The sequence below is a fragment of the Didymosphaeria variabile genome (genome assembly GCF_027946475.1).
Source record: "Didymosphaeria variabile strain IMI 356815 chromosome Unknown scaffold_7, whole genome shotgun sequence".
Classification (NCBI taxonomy): Eukaryota; Fungi; Ascomycota; class Dothideomycetes; order Pleosporales; family Didymosphaeriaceae; genus Didymosphaeria; species Didymosphaeria variabile.
The window spans coordinates 1,226,555-1,241,253 of record NW_026611626.1 but is presented as its reverse complement, the minus strand read 5'-3'; the positions used below and the strand labels follow the sequence as shown (position 1 = coordinate 1,241,253).

The window sequence follows — 14,699 nt, the reverse complement described above, 5'->3', positions numbered from 1 at the left end:
GGAGTGCAAAGTAGCGTTGATATAAGACGCAGCGAGGTGGGATAAGGGTGACGTTCTTTGGCAGAAGCACCGATGGCGCGTGCACAAGACCGGGGTAAGAAACATCCTAACTATAGGAAGTAAGGCGCACGCCACGTGAGAAACTCGTCAGAAAGCGCACCAGTGTGGACAACATACTTCCGTGGCAACGTTGTAGAAGCGTACGGTCAACTCCAAAGTAGCCCAGATGCCATGTCTCTGAACTGAATCTTCCTCTACGAATTAGGCAGACGGAGAGATTACGCGAAGTCAATGCACAGGCTAATACATCTTCTGTTCTTCGACATCCATATTCACCAGTGTAATCTGCTATGATGACATGTTCTTCTGAATAGCCGCGCGCCATCGCCTATCTAGCGCGAGCCGCCCTACCGACGACGTAAGGGGCATTCCAAGTGACTCCTTCGATTTCGCAGTTCATCCGCTGCCAATCTAATCGGTTCTCAGATTCAACAGTGTTACGTGTCCGACTGATTCGCGGAAAAGTATCCTTCCTGCCCGATCCAGTCGTTCTTCGCTCTCACCCCGCATCTACCCGACACGATTTTCCGCCGGGCGTATCCGGAATCTCTCACCCCGGACATTGAATCCCCGTTCCCTGTCATCCACGCCTGCGAGCATACCAAAAGTATACAAATGACCGTGTACCAAAGCAAAAATCATCATAGTATACGCATATACACTGCCCGCTCAAAAGACAATCATGGACCCCATCCCTACAGCCAACCATCCACTTCCCTCCCTTGCCTCCCTGCAACTCCAATATCTGGGCAAGAAGTTGGAAGACCTATCTACGCCTGCTGTGGTTCTGGACCGCGCGGTGGTGAAGAAGAATTGCGATGCTATGCTCGATGTGTGCGAGAAACTGGGGGTCGGGTTCAGAGCGCATGTTAAGAGTCATAAGGTAGGTCTCCCCTCCTGTCACACACCAGAAGACGTTTGATTTTCGAACGGCAAGTGTAAGTTGGAGCTGATGTGGTGTACAGACGCTCGAATTGTCGAAATTGCAGGTTGGAACCGGAGATGGCGAAGCGAATTTCATCGTCTCTACCCTGACTGAAGCAGAGAATCTTTTGCCGTTCTTGCTGGAATGCCAGAGTAATGGACGAGAAAGCAGTGTAAGTCACCCTTTTACATATTGTTCCATTGAAATTTAATGCGTGTGTAAGTAGGTCCTCTACGGCGTGCCGCCAGCGCAACACGCTATCCCACGCCTCCTCCACCTCTCCTCAAAACTCACCCCAGGAAGCGTGAACATCCTGATTGACAACATCGACGCTTTCAACAAGATGAGTAAAGCGCTCGTCGAAGGTCAAATTGGCGTCTTCATCAAGATTGATACAGGCTACAAACGTGCTGGCATCAAGATCTCATCGTCAAAATTCCCAGGCCTGGTGAGAAAAGTAGTAGGAACCGTCGGTGAGGCGTTCCGAGGCTTTTACTCGCACTACGGGCACTCGTACGCTGGCAGCTCGGAAAAGGACGCCGCACACGGCCTAATCTCTGAATTGGAGGGTAAGCACACCACCAGGTACAAAGTGGATGTGTCTTTGTGCTAGAAGAAACATTTCTTTCTCGCTAGGCTGAGATATGCACGAGGTATTCGCTCACACCGTCTTAGCTCATACTGACTTTGTACCCGCGCATTAGGGCTCGAAGAAGCCGCAGCCGAGGTTGATGAGGTTTACTTGCGGCTTCTTAAGCGCAAAATGGTATTGACTGTTGGCGCTACCCCAACTGCGACCGCCGCGCAAAACATGCTCTCGGGTTCGCCAAGGGCCGCAGAGTTCAAGACGTTATTGAACCGCCTGAAAGAGACGTACGCTGTGGAGCTGCATGCGGGCGTGTATCCACTGCTCGACATGCAGCAAGTAGCAACGCACGCGCGCCCAGTTGCCGGAAGAGCGTCGTTGACGAAAGAGAGCGTCGGGATCAAGGTCTTGCTCGAAATCTCTTCCATTTATGATGAGCGAGGAAAGCCAGAGGCGCTCGCTTCAGCCGGATCCTTGGCCTTGGGTAGGGAGCCATGCAAGAGCTATACGGGGTGGGGTATCGTAACGGGAGAACTGGGCAACAAAGGTAATGTTGTATATGATGAGCGAGGAGACAAAACTGGCTGGATCGTCGGGAGGATAAGCCAAGAGCATGGCAAGTCTCCCGGGTACAAAGTGGATGCGTGTTTTCCGCTAAGCGAAAGAAAAACCACTTTATCTGCTTACAGCTTAAGAACAGATGTTCCTTCGCTTAGCAGAGACACAACGCAATGTACCATCCCCGCTTCTGTGAGACATACACTGACTTTGTACCTTCGGGTTTGGCAGGAATCCTGACATGGGAGGGCCCGGAAGACCAGATGAGGCCGTTAGAGATAGGGTCCAAGGTCCTAGTATGGCCGAACCATGCTTGCGTTGCTGGTGCTGGGTTTGGATGGTATCTGATCGTTGATTCGGAAAAGGATCGCCATACTGTTGTGGATGTCTGGGTCCGGTGGCGCGGATGGTAAGTAGCTGGTTCGATGTTCTTCCTTTGAACATGGGTGTGTAAATGTCTCTATATGTTCAATATGGAGGGCGTGAATCTGCGTCGACCACCTTTAGTTGTCATCCTCCCCTTCCATGTCCTCTTGGTCTCCCTCTCCCTCTTGAAGGTGTCGGTGGCGGCTGCGTTGGGAAGGCTGGTGGTCCCGGATGATAAGGTGGGCCCATTGATAGAGAGCCGGGTGTCTCCCACTTCATACTCTGTACATACAACCCGAAGGATCTGACTTCGCTCAGTATCTGATTGAGCGTTTGAGTCTGCGTACCCTGCTCATGCAAGATACGGCCCTGGAAGCTTTCGCGTTCTTGGCGACCTTTATCGTGGAAATTGGCCGAAGATGTCCGCCAGTTCTCCTCGCGTTGGTCGTGTGCATCTGCAGCGACGCGCCGACACTCCTCGACCCACTTAATTTGGCTGGAGATGAGTTTTGATTCTTGTCTGATTAGCTCCGGGACAGTGATATCTTGGTCATCTTGGCCTGCTCCCGGCGAGGGAAATGCTGCGGCAGGCGTCAAGCCAGTTCCCACCGCGGGAGGCCTGGAACCTTGACCGTTCTGACCATTCGACGGCCGCTCGAAGTCCAACGTAGTTTTTTCGTGCCATTCTTCCTTGAAACGACGGAGTAGCTTCTGCACATGGTTTACACATTCTGATGTATCTTCCTGGATGTCCTCCCTCAGCTTTGCCACGATTTTTTCCAGGTCCTCCTTTGTGATCAGCGGCATGATGTCGTCGTCATCGTTTGCATCTTGCTGCATGTTCGCATCCTTTTCGCCGCAATCCATTCTCTGCCTCTTCCTTGAGACCAGCTCCTTCTCAAGCTCGGCATCTGAGTCGCGTCGTGTGCGCTTGTGGAGTGAGGTAGTACTATCGTCTTCAACGGTGATTGCGGTCGAAGGGTCTGCACCTGACCCATCAATGGGTGGCTCTTGCCCGTTTGTCGCGGGGCTAGGATCGGTGACACTCAAACAGACACGGTCTACGTGCGAAACATCGTCGAGCTTAATCGTGGTCGTTGATGCAGGAGTCTTGACTGCGACTTGGAGCGTTCCGCGTGTTTCGATTGCTGCTGTGTGTTCCGAGGTCTCGAGCTCACGCCTCAATTCGCGAAGTAGCCCAGCAATCTTTTCTGCAGTGCGAGTGACCCGGCGCACACTGACGCTGCTTCGTTCGGACGGAGATGTGCGGTCGTCTGCGGGCAGCGGGGTCTTGAACGGCGAATCCTCGTGCTCTGGCTGCATGTCTCGGGGTCGCGGCTCGCCCGGGGCATGAGATGGAGAGCGCATAGGCGCGCTGGAGGAGGCTTCGCTGCCAAACGACGACGGCGCAAGGAACGAAGACGGGCGGCTAGCATGAGCTGCAGGAGGATGTGTGGAGCATCGGTGCATTGGCCAGCGCGGAAGCTAAGCTGCACCGTCTAAACCTCGTTGAGCTCTCGCGCGCCAGGACATGCACCATGCGACTCCTGGCCAGGTTGCGAACGGCCGGTGCCGCGGCGGCGCTCGTTGATCAGGGCGGACTCCTGGTGGAAACCCCTCGAGCTCCTGATCCACGTGCCGCAAACCGTCCCCTTGTCCTGCATCCTTCTCGCAGACTTGCCGCTGCTGTCGGTCTCCCAGCCAGCATGCTCCCAACCGCCCTCCTCTGCCCTCGTTCTGCATCACCGCGGGGCTGTTAACTCTATTCACCCCCTTGCCCATCTAGTGCGGTCGTCCAGGGTGCTTATGCACCGCCTGCAATTGCCCACACCGCGCATCGTCTGGGCCCTGGGTCCGTGGCCAAGCTGTGTGACCCCGAGCCCGAAGCCAATCGTCTAAGTCGTAGCTGTCTCTGCGTCTCTGGCGCCGCAGCCTTATATATCGCGCGTGGCACACCATGGTGCCCTTCCGGGCTTCTCAGCACAACCGACGAAGCCTCCGCGACCTCGATGCCGAAAAAGACGCCAGCAGACTCCAACGGGAGGAGCGCAACAAGTACAACGTCGTCATGACTTTCCCTGTACATCCTCTGGGCCTCATGCAGGGGCCCTTTGAAGAGTCGATGCTCGATGCCACCGGAGGAACCGGCTTTGTTCCTTTCAAGAACCCCAAGAAGACCATAGAGCAACGCCAGCACATGCTCTGCAGAGAACACGACGCTCCTGAGCTCACTTGGAATTTCACGTACAATTGCCATTGGCGGAACAAGTCCAAGGGCAAATACCATCCCCTGTTAAAGACGGTCGCGCAGATCATCTTTGGTGTGCATTTGCTGCATCAACACCTGGAGAAGTCGGTTGCTGATGTGGCCGACATCTTGCTGAAGCATGTCAACGAGCTCGACAGCTTCTTACAACGAGCAAACGAGGATATTGAAGGAAGTTTGAAGGACATGCTGTTCCGAAGGAAATGCTTGAAAGTTCCCATGGAGCACGTAAATGAGTTCGACCGACTTCTCGACGATCGCACGTATCGATTCCAGCTACTGGAGGGCAACGTCACGATAGAACGAACCATCAATCGCATGTCGCAGATGCTGAACGACTACTTGGTCGACATAAACACGTTTCAAAACGCGAACCAGCAGCTCGACTCCTATCTCCTTCAAATAGGACATAATTGGACTGCAATGGATGGAGATATCGGTCGCATCTACTCAGCCATGTGCGGGAACACCGGAGGTTGGGCACAATTCCTTCAGAGCCTGGTCGCCAAAGCCGAAAAGCTGGGTGTCGTCCTGGTGCAAGTGAGCAGCTATTGCAACGAGATCGAGAAACGGTGCGGGGCAGCTAGCCGCCGTAGTATGGTATGAGCCCCTTTCGACACCTGTCGATCCTTTCCAAACTTCTGCATCTCATGTTTCACCACTTCGTAGCGCCTGCTAACATATCTCTCTCACATAGGTGGCCAGCCGATCCTCGTCACGCAATTCTTCGAATTCGCGAGAAGCCGCACGCTCGTTCCGAAACATGGCGCAGAACAAACCGCTCCCAAGTGTGCCCAACGAACGACCACCTTTTTATGACATCGCCCTCTGCGAATGTAGAACTTGCATCCAGGGGTTCTACGCGGCAACAATCCCCGTCTAGCCATCCTCGAATTCGCGTCGTTTCGCATGAAAACTCGGAGGATTCTCTTAGGGAGCACGAGCAGGAGGATGTTCGATTAACGCTAAGAGAACAGACGCACTCTAACGTTGATGTACCACCATCTGATATGGACGGGCCCTCCGGGCACTACCGTAGCTCCTCGAACGGCCTGGATAGACGTTCGGAAGATGTGCAGATTGTCCTCCATCAGGACATGTATGAGCAAACACCAGAACCAGCATCTTTTAGCGACGAGAAACAGGTAGTAGTGAGCGACGAAAAGGAAGTGCTCGTACACAGCCCGCCGTTGACGGGCAAAGATTCGGCCTATTCTTCTGTTTCCGGCACATCGTATGCGTCTCCAACTTCAATACATCCGCGCTCGGCGTCTGCGCAATCTTTCTCGCATCCACGCGCGCAATTTGGGCTGTTCCCCAGCAGCGGCCCAAGTACACCTAAACATTCGATATCAGGTCGCTACGGCGCCGTCTCTCCTGCATTGACCGCGCGCCGAGCACCAGAAACGGCAGCTCTCCATGTTCCCCCCCGCGCTTCAACATCCCTCGATAATCATCTTCCCCCTTCCCGTAACCGTTTGTTGAAGAAGTCGAGTCTTTCGTCGCTGAAGCGTCTGTTCAGCAAGAAAAAGCACAGCTCTGTAGAGACCATTGTAGAGTGATCACCCCAGGTGTTTGTTTCCTTGAGCGGCATTTGCTTTTCCCCACAGCGAGTTGCACAATCATATACCCTTTTCGGCAGACTTTTTGGCTGCATTCACGCTTGCTGAGCGTTCCAGGCGTTGGTTGTATAGTACGTCCGTTTCCGTTTGATGTGGTTACGATGCTTGTAAAGCGCGCGTGAGCGCGGTTCCGGGACGTGGATAAGTCGCCGTGACTGGCATGGGCTGGGCTGGGCTGGGATGGGGAGCGCAGTGGTATAGTGGCCATGGGCGCGGAGGTCCCTTTGGAACGGAAGAGAGGACAAGAGAAGGAGAAGGAGGAGAAAGCTTTCGTGCCCTCATAAGAATGCGGTGGGCCGCCTATACGTCTGGTAGGTAGAAAAAGTATCTCATTGCAGGGTCACGCCGTCCCCTCGAGTCGTAGTTGCGTTGTTCTTCTCTTGCGTCTTCCAGGTAGTAGCGGCAAGAGCCCCCGCAGGTGAGTTGACGTCGTGGTTGCCGTACTGGTTTTCATAGGCGGCAGCTCCCTCCGTCCTCTCACCCCCTTGCCACGCTTGTCCTCCTCCACCGTGATCGTCTCTTTTTGCTCTCCCCACCATCCGCAAACAACATTGTTCTCCTCCCGTTGGCCGGCAGCGCGGGACTGCGGCCGCTGTCACTCGCTCCACAACCCTTTTGTGTGCGTTGGAATAAGCATCTCTTGTTTGCAGGCCGCAGCGCCATCTCACCAAACAACATCATCTAGCTCCTACCCAACTGAGGCCCTCCCTCATCCCCTTCGCCGCCGGCTGCGGCACGACGGGAGCGCCATGCTACCACCTGACCGCGAGCTGAATGCCTCTGGTCGCAACAGCCGAGCTTCTGACATGTCTGTGGCGTCGCGTGGCCCCTCGAGGGGTTCAGCGATAGCAAAGCACGACATGCTCGCACCCGCAGTTGCCTCGATGCTTCGGACGTCAACCGAGATGGGTAACCTTGGGGGTTCTGCTGTAGATCCGCTCATGCCCAACGTCCCTCGAGCACAACGGAGAGGGGGTGCTACCTCGCGGCTGTCGATTGCTTCATCGCACTCAAACACCTCGAATCGAACCGGTCCTCGCCACCATCATTGGCATTCGACAGCCTCAGCAGGAACTCGACATTCGCGAGAGCACAACATGCCCCAGTACGTCCCTGACACATTGTCCCCAACAGTCATGAATGTCTCGGGCTCTTCGCCGCTCATACCACTTGCACGAGACCGCAGGGAAGGGCACCGCAGCCTCTCCATGACCATGGCGAATAGCTCTGAGCCGACTTTTCGTCTGTCGAGCAATCGATCTTTAGCCAGTCTGCGCAGCCACGATCGTCTTCAGCGACCCAAGTCACCTTATATGTATCCAACTCGACTTCGGAGGCCTGGCTATCGACCGTCTTCGCCAGCTCTGAGTGACACAACTGGCTTATACCCTCGGCGTCGATACGGATACTCGGATAACGGATTTCCGCCGTATCCAGCGCAAACGCGACTTCGTAGGCCTTCGGAGACATCGATGCGTCGGCCGCCTAGCCGCTCTCGGACACCGGTCTATTATGGTGACCCGTACCCAGACATTCCGCCTGTGCCGCCGTTGATGCCACATCGTCATGCTGCCCTGGAGCGCGAACGTGAGCGGCAGTCACAGAGGTCACATCGAACTGCCTCCCACAGATCGGCAAAACATTCCAACTCTAGCGGTTCCACAAACCGACGTTTTGATTCGGACATTCCTTCCTCCGACTCAACTTCGCCCCCAACGCCTAGAGATGGTGATATACTTGTCAGTCCTACTGGTACTCAATCCATGCCTCGCAGCATGTCAGGCACAGTCAACTATTATGACTATACCGAGCAATATGAGAGTCAAGAGGCCCTAGAACCTTCTATCGATGCAGTACCCACAGGATTTGTTCGGCATATCAAAACCATCATTGAAGAGCGAGGAACACCTGAGCCAGTCATGAAAGAGAATAATGTCTTAAGTGCCGATAAGACGAACATAGATGGAATGGTTCCGGATATTCCTGAGCTCCCCGCTTCACCGGTTCCGCGCCGTATAACGCGTGATCTAGTTCTGGCAGGCATTGGACCCGAATCTTCGAGCGGAGAAGTAGAGCTATCTGGGGCAACAGCAGAAGCGCGGAATTCAGAGCGGTCTATGGTTGACTCACAGGATGGACAAAGTGCCATACAAGATGGTGTTCCGCGCCGGGCTGCATACCCCGCGCATTCAATGGATATCGAGAATCGACACAGCATTCTTTCGCAAGCAGGTTCGAGTGTGATGGAATCCTCCACGCTTGAATTCGCCGTTCGGTGCTCAATTCCCATGGTGGCTGACAATGGTGTGACGCTGGATTTAGACAATGAGACCTCGCCCGTGTATGCTCCTGAGGCAGATCCGACAAGCGAAGATGGCATGACGGATCTCCTTGAAGGCTACCAGCGCACAGATACCAAAGAAGGGAGCAAAGAGGGTGCTGAGGAGCAAGTTGAAGAGGAGGAGCGCTTGGAGAAGAAAAGCAACCATACGAGCTACCACGCCGCCAAATCCTCGGATGAGCAGTCCTTCAAGTCTTGCACGGATGTGATAAAAGTCATCGATCCTCCTGAAGAGGGTGCCGACGCCAAATCACTGGAGTCGTGCGACAATCTGCCAGATTCTGGTCCATTATTCAAGGATCCGGATGCAAGGTCCTTCACCACATGCAAGGATGCGGTCACTCCTAACTGTGCTGCGTTTTTGCCGGCATCTAGGCTACCATCAACACACCTCATCTCTTCAGAGCCACCTCGCCGAAGGCCATCCACTGAGATGCCGTCGTCGTCGCCTTTGTTCTCAGAATGCAAAGCACCTCCATCGTCAATATCTGAATCAAGCATGTCCAGGGTCGTTGGTCGAATTCGAGCTAATTCAAAGCTAAGCTCCACACAAGGCTCTTTGGGTGATTCCTTTTCTTTGTTGAAGGAGCATGGAGCTCACACACCCCCTGCTGTACCTCCTAGAGAATCAAGCTCGTCGAAGGAAGCGCAGCAGTCAAGGGGCGTCGCTAACTTCCTCCTGCGATCTGTTCGCCAGCGTTTTGCTAAAGCCAGTCCTGGGTCAAATCTTAGACCTGGTAAAGAGAATGCGACTTCGAAGCCAGAGTATTTAGAGGATTTGAATACCGATGCCGGAATTCCTACGCCACCTCCCATGAAAGAGAGGATATTGACGAGCAATATCACTGTATCCGCTGATCGGCCTGTAGAAGCGCTGAAAGCATCCCAGCGAGTCTTGACCAAGGAGCGAGACTTGCCGCACAGACAGAGTGAAACAACGACGATGCGTGGAGGGAGCATCGCACCGAAAGAACAGACGCCCAAATCGGATCCGCATGCCACCGCTACTTCCGATGTACGCCAGACGTCGCTCAGTATTACATCCCCTGCAGTTCCGGAGGCTTCTTCGGTATATTCGCCAGTATATATCTCTTCTGCCGGGTCCGATGGTCAGGTCTCTCCTGTCATCTATCCTCAGACTCCAGAACAGCATCGTCGTGACAGCCAGACCACGACGCACCTGAGCTGGACCGGGGCGAATGCATTCCGCTCGTATTCTGTCGAAGGTGCGCGTGGTGCCCGAAATAGCCACGAGGACTCCACGACCGATCTGAGACTTCCTGGTCTCCGCCACGCAGTCACTCACCTCCCTGATTTGAAGGAGGAGTCGCACGAGGACTCAAGTCTCAACACGAGCGCGAGCAACTTTCGTCCTTTTGGCGGTAGCCAGCCTGCCGTGTTTAGGATGTCTACAGAAGGTGTACCTGGAACTCGGAGGCATCCATCTGTTCGGTCGTCACGCAATAGCGTGCTTCAGCAGATGCACTTGCCCTCGATGAACTTCAGCAGCTTTGGGAGCTTTGATGAAGCTTTGGACCATCGAGTATCGCGTTCGTTGGATTTGGCTCCAGCTGCGCGGGAAGAGTTGTCTCGGGCGGTGATGCCACGGTCGGCGTCGGCAGGCGAGAATCGGGAGAAATACAAGAGTGTGTTTGCCGGACTTGATACGCCAGCGAAGACATCTGCAACGCGTCGGCACGCTGGTGATGACCTTCGGGCGCGCAAGTCGCCGAACCTTTTCGTCAAGGAGGTAGATTCGCTGACCATACCGTCTGTGAATGGCCTCACGACTCGATTGTCGGAGATATTGCCAAAGCTCAAGGAGGCCTTGGGGCTTACGCAGGCGGACGAGTTCCCAGACGAGGAATGTATCATGGAGAAGGCGATGGAGAGGCTCAACGAGGTAGGCCTAATGGTGCAGAAGCGTTCTTCGGCGCGCTTGCGTCCTGTCCCAGGTTCTCCGAGCATGTTCGTTGTCGACGATGAAGTATTCAAGGAGATCACCGGAAAGGAGAACAATGGTACACGTCCCGTACGCGGTCTCAACCGAGGCCAAGCAGGCCTGGGTGTAGACAAAGCTGCTCAAGGAGGTGGGCGGGCCCAGGTTGAAGCTGCCGCATTGGTGGAGACCGGTGTCGTCGCCCATGAGCGTGCACGTGACGACACAGTGACAAACACAACGGAGGTCGAGGCACCTTCCCCCGCTCACTTTCGCCAACACAACACAACTTCTTTCTCTCTCCGCAACTTTCCGTCCCCTTCTTCTCAGCCCTCGACGCGGTCTCTTCGTTCTCGTGGAAGCACTCCTACAGGAACAATCACGGATACTCGTCCTTGGAATCTTGACAAGAATTATCCTTGGGCGACGGACCCATCTGTTGACATCTCTCTGCCTCCACCCTCCGCGTCTAAGCTGTCCCCGCGGCCCGGGCCCTCACACCTTCGCAACCGTCTGTCCAACGCCTCATCAGACTCAGCAGGTACGTCTAGTCTATACGGTACGTTAGCTTCTCCCCTGGCGCGACGCGGTCCAACAGGGCACTGCTACAATTTCGCCGTCGACAGCAGGCAGTCTCTCGAGCCGTCAGCCATTGGCTTCGACGCGGGCGGCTACCCTATTGGACATGTGCGCGTTCGTGACGACGACCAGTCCCACGGCGCGGGTGAACGCTATCCTACGTCTGCTCTTCCACTTCCTTCGAACTTACACATATACCCAGGCCAAGCAAGCCACTTCTCACTTGAGACATCTGACGAGGAGGCCGAGACTACCTCGCCTCGCAAGACTTTGTTCAGTCGCCGGCCGCGTCGCAACATTCGAGCGTCTGCCACCCGTCGCGACGTGAGCCAACGTCGCGTACGGGAATTGCAGCACTCGCGAGCAACAGACCGCAGCTCGCAGCTCGAGCCGGACGAACTACCCGATCGCTCACGCCGCCAGACATTTACAAACGCCCAAGGGATGTCGACGTTGAGCTTCCGCTTCGAACAGTGCACTCTCGCTGTCAAGAAGGGCGTCTTCAAGTTTTGCAACTGCGTGACTTCCTGCTTCCGCCGGCCAGAGACCCTGAGTGAGTCCGATTCTGCGGACGTCCCTGTGCCCGCCAACTCCCGTGTGAGCGAGTCCAGTGACAGCGACGACACTATCGCTCCCAACCGTGAGTCTACGGGGGTAATTCCAGCTGTTCGAGACGGCCCCGGTCATCGCTACACAGAAGCCTACCTTATCTCGATCCCTGGGTCCGCTGCCTCGCTCCACCTCGCTACTGAGGACGTCATCGAAAGGGCTTCTACTTTCCAATCGAACATCCGTCCCCAACGATACGGAACCTTCGCTCCGGGAGCGGACGGTTCGTCTATTTCCCAGTAGACACCATGCCGTATCTCCTGTTCTTCCGCTATGAGAACGAGGTCGCCAAGGGCGTCGAGGCCATTCACTCAAGCGAGGCGCCTGAGCGCTTGAGAGCATGTCAAGGAACATATGTCCGCCTCCACGAACTTGGCCCTCTAAATCATTGGATGGATGATCAATACCAAAAGTCTTTCCTGAATTCTGTCAAAGGCAATGTTACCCGCGAGCAAGTTGCGGGCCTCGTCGAGAATAATCGCAACAAGAAACCTTCCAATGTCATTTCATCGCTTGAAGAATATCTCAGGCGCACCGCTCCCGACCCCAAGAACCCACCGCCTCCGCCTCCGCCCACTGCTCGCGAGCTTATATTCACCCAAGAAATGATTACCGCTGCTCATCGCATCAGATCTCTTCAAGCGCAAGCCGAAGGGGCAGCTGCGGGTAATTCGGCTCAAGAGCAACGTTCGTGGCTACAGCGCTTGTGGCGCTTCTTTCGTTAAAGATGCACACCTTCCTCTTTCCTTGCTTTTATGTTCGACTAGATTCCCATTGGGCGACCGTCTTTTGTCTAGCACGAATGACTTACGACTCACGACTTATGGAACATACGCGATACCCGGAGTCGATTCCTTCCCCCCAGCCTTCGAACATACGTTTCACAGCATGCCTCTAGACAACCGTTTCTCCAGGTTTACCCACTTCTACACTATGTCTTTCGATAGCCCTTTTTTCGGAAATAAGCAGCAATACTCATATCAGCACGGGTCCTTTGGAAGTTTCGCGTCAGCAACAGGTAACGCGAACGTCTAGCTCTGCCGTTGCAACGTGGTTTTGATTGAATCGACAAAGCCGAGCTCCTCTTCTGGACACCGCTTTGAAACGTTTCTTTATTTACCATGCACTACTATTGCGATTGCATACATGGGTTCATCAAACGTTTCATGCTTGAGCTCACACTAACAAGGTAATCGGCACACCTGCGTCTACCAACGCTAGGTTCTGGCTCTCTCATTTGAACTGGACTTGTTCATCTTCTCTACAACAGCTCTCCTTTTGGTCTGGAATTCTGCAAAGGACACTTGTTTACAGCTTGAGCTTCAAAGTTGTAGGCATGGCCTTTTAGGAACAACAATGGCCGGGTGATTCGACCACAGACTCTTTTGGTCGACAGCTGGCTACCTTAAACCGGTAGTATTTTGTTCTTATACTTTTACGACTTTTTCAACTTATCGATTGGTCGTCGTACTGCCATTCCTTTGGTCGGTCGGCTTGTTCACCTTCTTCTGTTCTTCGGAACTGGAAGCTGGATTTGGATCTCCTCGATTACCGACGGCAAAGTCGATGCGAATAACACAGATGAATTTTCATATCCCTTGCTCGCACCTTTCCTCTACTATGGCTTCAACGATTGCATTTGATGGATATGGGCTCTGTTACATGGGAGTACCCCCGAACGGTTTACCCTATTAGCATCAACTGCTTTTTGCGACGGACTGGTCTTGGATTGCATAACTTGCGGTGCTTTTGGCAGGCTTTTGGGAACAACGAATTGGCGGCACGACATGGTTTTCTTTGCTTTTCTTTGCATGTATCGTCAATGACGATGGATATGGCAGGAATCAACTAGGGGCTTATGTAGTCCAGGTGTCTGCCTATATCAGCAGCACTTTACAAGGATTATATCTGCATGATTTGGGTACCTTTGCGCATATTGGTGATGTGTCGGTGACGACAATCTTATGATTGGCAGGAGCAGTAGCTTCGCTGCAGGTGTTTTGTGCTCTTACATGCCCTCAGGTTTGTATACACGCAATGTGCCACAAGCTCACAGCGTGCTGCTGCCCACGGTATGGTGAACCAATGTCAGGTCTCGCTTCAATCACCGTGCGAATGTTCCTTTGCGATGCTACCCCCATAGTTCCAGCAATGCTAAGACGACGGTCTGGCACATATCAACACAGTGCACCGGGAGCCGTGTCTCTCGTGGTTCGCGCACTTGATTCTCGGAAACCTCGGACCAGTCATAAGCTCGAAATCTCACACTCCTCCGAATGCACCAACCCCAGCTGGACTAAGTCCAACGGCCCGCATTCTAGCTCTCCGCTCGGAGCTATCCGGGGTCGATCGGCGAAGTTCGGGTCTAGAATGTTGATGTCAAGTATGGATGTCGCAGCACGGGCTGTCTTTGTTTTGTCATGGTTTGTGAGGTTATGGTGAGGTGAGCGCCGTGGATGACGTCGGAAAATGTGCCTGACGTAGCAGAGTGTATATAGTATCGTTTTTAGTACCTCATTCTGTCCTTGTTCTGGAGCTGTATCTTATCATCAGTTCTTCTTGTGCAGTGTCACTCGCTCCTTTAGCTCCTTAAACAGTCGCATCTAAAAACGGACGGCTCAAACTTCGATGTAGGAGTTTCCAGAGTTAACTCCGGTACTCAGCGATGATCAATTACTGGCACGCACGTATAGAGGGTGGAATCATTGACGCTGTCGCTATGGCAGATACTCGTCCCTACATTCACGTCGTTACCGCGTCAAAATTATCGCGCGAGCAGAGCAAGAGCGAGCCGGAACCGAAGCCACCACCAACATGAGAACGACGCAATCCTTTCTCCTTCGACAAT

The 14,699-nt window shown here is 54.0% G+C and overlaps 4 protein-coding genes across 4 annotated transcripts; 3 read left to right on the top strand and 1 right to left on the bottom strand.

Moving 5' to 3' along the window:
• Positions 1 to 742: 742 nt before the first annotated feature.
• Positions 743 to 2,542, top strand: N0V89_009547 (uncharacterized protein; the record flags this gene model as incomplete). The annotated part of the gene is made up of 5 exons (XM_056218298.1): positions 743 to 943; positions 1,026 to 1,157; positions 1,212 to 1,554; positions 1,690 to 2,187; positions 2,361 to 2,542. The coding sequence occupies 5 exons, from the start codon at positions 743 to 745 to the stop codon at positions 2,540 to 2,542; spliced, it is 1,356 nt and encodes a 451-aa protein (XP_056067563.1).
• A 90-nt stretch (positions 2,543 to 2,632) lies between these two features.
• Positions 2,633 to 3,818, bottom strand: N0V89_009546 (uncharacterized protein; the record flags this gene model as incomplete). Its single annotated transcript, XM_056218297.1, is given in 2 exon segments — positions 2,633 to 2,768; positions 2,788 to 3,818. The coding sequence occupies 2 exon segments, from the start codon at positions 3,816 to 3,818 to the stop codon at positions 2,633 to 2,635; spliced, it is 1,167 nt and encodes a 388-aa protein (XP_056067562.1).
• Positions 3,819 to 4,452: 634 nt separating this feature from the next.
• On the top strand, positions 4,453 to 5,367 carry N0V89_009545 (uncharacterized protein; the record flags this gene model as incomplete). Its single annotated transcript, XM_056218296.1, has 1 exon — positions 4,453 to 5,367. The coding sequence occupies one exon, from the start codon at positions 4,453 to 4,455 to the stop codon at positions 5,365 to 5,367; it is 915 nt and encodes a 304-aa protein (XP_056067561.1).
• Positions 5,368 to 8,158: 2,791 nt separating this feature from the next.
• On the top strand, positions 8,159 to 12,576 carry N0V89_009544 (uncharacterized protein; the record flags this gene model as incomplete). The annotated part of the gene is made up of 2 exons (XM_056218295.1): positions 8,159 to 12,074; positions 12,095 to 12,576. 2 exons carry the CDS (start codon positions 8,159 to 8,161, stop codon positions 12,574 to 12,576), a joined length of 4,398 nt encoding a protein of 1,465 aa, XP_056067560.1.
• Between the last annotated feature and the right edge of the window lie 2,123 nt (positions 12,577 to 14,699).